We start from the raw sequence: 5,641 nt of genomic DNA, 5'->3' as shown, positions 1-5,641 counted from the left end.
TTGGGGAAGGAATTCAAGCATACCATGAATGCTGTAGAATATATCAGCAATCAACTAGCCCAAATACTACACATTCCAATACCACTTACCATTGGAACACAAAGGAGAGGCCATAGAAATCTCATTCTCATTCTTCTTTATAGTTAATAAAGATTGTAAGTAATTGTTAACTCAAGACAGGTTGTCTGTGATAGCTAAGGGGTGTCTTATCACAACCTCATTTACCTTGCATGAGTGGGAATTCATAATTTTTCTTAGTTATTGTTTGAATAGTTGGAAATTTTTATTTATTCCTTTTCATTATTATAAATTAATCCATAATATGAATAAAAGTACCTAGTCATACATCTCAAATAACTGAGCTGAAAAGAAATCATAAAATTTAAGTAAACTATTGTTGTGGCACTGTACAAAGGAGAATGGGGGAGATTTTGAATTAAAAGATAATTAAAGATTACTTACATTAACAAATTAAAGCATGTAATAACAAAAAGGAGCTTTCAATATAGGTTATAAATAAAATATTTCAATATCTTGGTTAATTTCACATCAACTTTATATAGAGATAACATAATAGAAAGTAAAAAAATATAATTTCATTTATGATTTCTTCGTACCTTTTAGTATGAGATATGGGTAATTCCTTCACTACTCATTATGGAGTTCACAAGTGACATCTAAAAATAATACTGGTATCACAATGCAATATGAATGATATGTGTATTTCATTTTGTGTTTAGTTGACATATGGTGTGCACATTGTGAGCAAGGGTTTGGCTTATGATGTATTCGAGAGCCCCCAACCAAATGAGTATTTCACAGGAAGTCAACATTCCGAGTAACTCCTCAACCCGGGGTGCCACTTGAGGAAGTGAGAGCAATAATAGCTACTGAATCTTCCACCGATACACAGACCACTGTTTAGAGCAACAAAAAAATAATTTAACACGAATCATAAATAAAATATTTCAATGTCCATATTAAGTAATATAATTGTATATCATCTTTAAGCGAGAGAAAATAATCAAAAGTACAATTTTTTGTATTCCATTGTGAGAGATATTTGTATATTAACTAGAGAATCCATATAAATTTAATGGATGGTAAATGTCTATAGACATCAATCTATGAGAATGATGAAAACATTTACTAAATAACACATATGACATTGCTAAGATTAAAAAATTCATAATAATAAACCAAATTATGGCTTTATTTTAAATTATTATTACTACTATTCTCATTATTATTAGCTATACAACAATATTAATATATGTGTTAAAGGTATATACATCCTCCACATTACCTTCAAAACTCTTATCTCGTGATCTCTATCATCTACCTATTAAGTATTGATAGTTAAATTAAAATTCTAGAAGCTTTATTCCAAACTAGAGATTCTTAATTGAACAATGAACAAGATCATCCCTAGAGGTGCTTTACAACCTAGTATGGGGAGATGTTGTCACATAAAACTAAAATAACAGATATATCTATATATATATCTATATATACACACACACACACATATATATATATGTGTGTGTGTGTGTGTGTGTGTGTACATATATATATATATATATATATATATATATATATATATATATATATATATAGATACATATATATATATTATATATATATATATATATAAAGAAATATATTTATATTGTTGACGTAGATGCTTTTTGTAAATTTTGCTAAAATTCACCATGACAAATTTACATATTTGGAGCCTCTATGGATTCTTCTTTTAATTTTTTTCACCATGGTGAATTAGAGAGTGTTGGAGTAATCTCAAAGAGGTCCAAGATTAACATGGAGGATGTCGCTATAACACTAAGATTATAACCAAGTGTGAGTAATTTAAATATACAAAAAATTCATGACTTAGAAAGAGCATGGGGGAGCTACTCCTTGAGCCTTATCATAATGAGCCAAATATATCACCACATGGGATTTCAAAAAGGGTGGAGCCTATAACATCCCATTCTCTATAATAGGCGCACACTTAAACAAGAAGGATATAAACATTACAAGGAGATACTCATTTTGACCTTAACATGACACAAAGGGAAATTGAACTTGGGTAGGGAGGATAACAACATTTATCTCATATATATGTCTATGATTCTATTTGTGTGAGGATGTACTTCTAGTAGCTCTCAGAAATGTATGAGAGTCCCTAGAGTCCCTTAGGAAAAAACATGTCAATATACATGCTTTTGTCCTCCACTAGCTCTCATAGAGAAATAAGATTAAACCCATTATATTGATCATTTTGAGCTTAACCTATCACATACATGAATTGAGATGAGGATGATATATCTATATATATAACTATAAAATTTAAAGAAATCAAACCCATTTTAAAAGGGGATTTATCAGAAATTTAGTGATTTAGAAGACTAAAATTAAATTTCTTAACATGGAATTAAAATATATAATTATTTATATCTATATATATATATATATATATATATATATATATATATATATATATATATATATATTAAAAAAAATAACTACATTCATAAGGTTTTGAACTAATAACTTATGCCCAACTATTTGAAACTTCATTGGCTAATCCTTATGAGTTCTTAAAATAGTTAAACTCATTAGCAAATAAATCATTGAATGTTTGATAAAAAACTAAAAAAACAATAAAAATAAAAATGGGATAGAAGTGTGACATAATGATATTCTTTAATATTTCTAATTGATTTAATAGTGGTTCCTACTCAATTAGTCTAGCGGTAACATAACTTTCTTACTGGGTTAATGCATGGCCTTCTAAATTCAACTAAGGGGAAGAGATTCTTTTCTCTTCAATAATTGCATGCACACTTAAATAAACATGGAGTTATTGTAACCATTGATTGAATTTAAGGGTGAAAATCTCAACTCCTCATATCCACTGGATAGAACTACCACATAATGATATTCTTTAATGTTTCCCATTGATTTACTCATAGTTCCTACTCATTTATTCTTGTGGTAACATAACTTTCCCACTAGGTTAATGCATGGCATTCTAACATATGTGGTCCTACTTTTGAGTAGATCCGAAAGGGTGCAAGCCCTCACTTCTCCTTGAAAATTATTCAAATGAAACATATACAACATTAGAAACATAAAGCATGTTCATGATATTAACTTTGGATGGTATGATTTGCTTAAAAAATAATTATTATTTATAATTTATTGTTTACATGGATAGTAGTGTATTAAGATTTATCTCTAAATTAATTATATTATATTAAATATTTTATTTCGAATTAATTAATTAGAGAAAAAGTCATATGAACACTTCTTATATTGTACATGTGATATTGATAAGTCATGGTAAGGACAAGCCATGATAAGGATCCCTGGTTTTGATAAACTATAGTAACCGCCCATGATATTATTATAACATTAATTAAATAATATTAATTTTAATTTTATAATTAACCACCTCCTTAATTTTCGCTTTCTTTAAAAAAAAATTATGTATAATTTATGTATGTGACTATCCTGTAGTTGACTAAATCTTCCTAATTTTAATCTATTATATTATTTTGCAATAGACGTGACAAGCGTTACTTAACCAGAAACTTTATATAGTGACAAGTTACTGAGCACATAACATCAGTTACTGAGTTTTTTCCCAGTCTCTATATACCTATACCTGCACCAAAAAGCTGCGCTTACTTTCCCTCTGCTCCATCCCGGAATTTGAAGGAATTGAGCTAAATCTTTTTCAATTACCTCTGAGCTCGAAATGGCAATGCAACAAGAAAACATGGCCAGAACTCCCATGGTTTCCAATGCAAAGATTGTTGGGTTTGCCTTTGTGAATCAGTATTATAATGTTCTTCTTGCTTCCCCTCAGTCGCTATACAAATTTTATGAGGATCCCAGTATACCCACTCGCCCATCCCTGAACGATCAAATTATTTCACTTACTACTGTCATTCAGCAGCAGATAACGTCTCCAGACCACAGTAGGTTTAAAGTGGAGATCAAAACGGTGGATTCGCAAGATTCGTACAACAACGGATCAGTGGTTCTGGTAAGTGGGTCAATTACATTTATAAACAATGCAACACGCACCTTCACTCACACCTTTTTCCTGGCTCCTCGGGAAAACGGGTACTTTTTAGTGAATGATATTTTCAGGTACGTGGATGAAGAACCCCATCAACCAGAGCAGAATTTGGTCCCAACAAATGGCTACCCTAGAGAACAATATGCTGCCCAACCTGATCCCGTTTCAGAACCAGTTTTCAAGTCTGAAATAGAATCTCAGGAGGTTCAGATTGGTGTGGTTGAGCAACCTACAACAATGGCGGCGGAGGTACACATTGCGAGGACAGAAGTCGCAACAAGATCGGCTGGGCAGTTCCACAAAGTCCCAAAAAATGCAGCAACCCAGATAGGGCAGTTCCATAAGGTCGCAAAAAATGCAGCAACACAGACAGGGGAGTTCCATAAAGTCGCAAAAAATGCAGCAACGCAGACAGGGGAGTTCCATAAAGTCGCAAAAAATGCAGCAACACAGACAGATGCCTTACCATCTAATCTTAGCCCTATGAAAGATCAAAGCACTCTAGAAGAAAGTGGGTGCTCTATTTTTATCAGCCACTTGCCTGCTGATATTACGCCTACACAAGTTGAAGTAGAGTTCAAGAAGTTTGGGGCTATTAAGCCTTGTGGGGTTCAAGTGAGGATCAAGAGAGGAGGTAGATCCACTTACGCATTTGTTGAATTCGAAGAAGCAGGTTCAGTCCAGGCTGCAATTAATGCATCCCCTTTGCCAATGGATGCGCGCAAAGTATTTGTGAGTGCGAAACGTCCAATTGCGGGTAGAGAGGGTTACTGAAATGAAGAAGACGTGGTGGGGATTCCTATGGTCCTAGTAGTGTAGCATATGGGAGATGAAGTTCGAATTTTGATACCGTTTTAAGCATTCTATCATTATGAGCATGTGTTTGTTCTGTCATTTTGATTATCATAAATGTAGTTTTCTATTCATCTATGTGTACATAATACTATATCAATTTATGCAAATATTACGATATTGATTTGTTGACATAATTATAGTTTGATCGAGATGGATGTTGTCATGAAGCATCATTTAGAGGATCTCAAATGTTCTTTATTGATACATTTCTATTATTTTGTATGTGAAAAGTTAACCTATTATTTTGTATGTGAAAAGTTAACCGTGTGGAAGCATAGAGGGATAGATTTTATTATTTTTTTTAAGTAAAATAATTTGTCCCTACAGTTGATATATTTTTTGAAGTAAAATGGTGGCAGAAATTTAAAATCTGATATATTTTTATTATTTTGTATCAGAAAAGAATTGTTATTATATTATGGGAAGAATAGATACATTTTTATATTTTTTTAAACAAAGTTTATTTTTTAATGTTTATTTCTCATTAAAAAATAAGGGGCTTTATGTAGTGTATTTTTATTTTTAAAATATTAAAATATTGAACTTAAAAAATAAATAAATTATAGTTTATTTGTTGACATAATTATAGTTTAGCTAGATGTATGTTGTAATAAAGAATTAATAAAGCATCATAATAGGAATTCACATGTTATTAGTGCTTGAAGAAGGTATGTTTGGGAATGGAAATGGTGCGGT

The 5,641-nt window shown here is 31.3% G+C and overlaps 1 protein-coding gene across 1 annotated transcript; it reads left to right on the top strand.

Moving 5' to 3' along the window:
• Window positions 1-3,763: 3,763 nt before the first annotated feature.
• Window positions 3,764-4,864, top strand: LOC149256101 (nuclear transport factor 2-like). Its single transcript, XM_089455221.1, has one exon. The coding sequence runs from the start codon at window positions 3,764-3,766 to the stop codon at window positions 4,862-4,864; it is 1,101 nt and encodes a 366-aa protein (XP_089311347.1).
• The last annotated feature ends 777 nt before the right edge of the window (window positions 4,865-5,641 follow it).

Source organism: Pinus tabuliformis, chromosome 7 (assembly GCF_031772625.1).
Source record: "Pinus tabuliformis cultivar Carrire ecotype Pingquan chromosome 7, CPIR1, whole genome shotgun sequence".
In the NCBI taxonomy this organism is placed as follows: Eukaryota; Viridiplantae; Streptophyta; class Pinopsida; order Pinales; family Pinaceae; genus Pinus; species Pinus tabuliformis.
Note: the sequence above shows the minus strand (reverse complement) of the source record. Positions and strands in the feature narration are given on the sequence as shown.

Bases quoted from the DNA above. Each gene is read 5' to 3' on its own strand.
- LOC149256101 (XM_089455221.1), top strand. From the start codon at position 3,764: ATGGCAATGCAACAAGAAAACATGGCCAGAACTCCCATGGTTTCCAAT.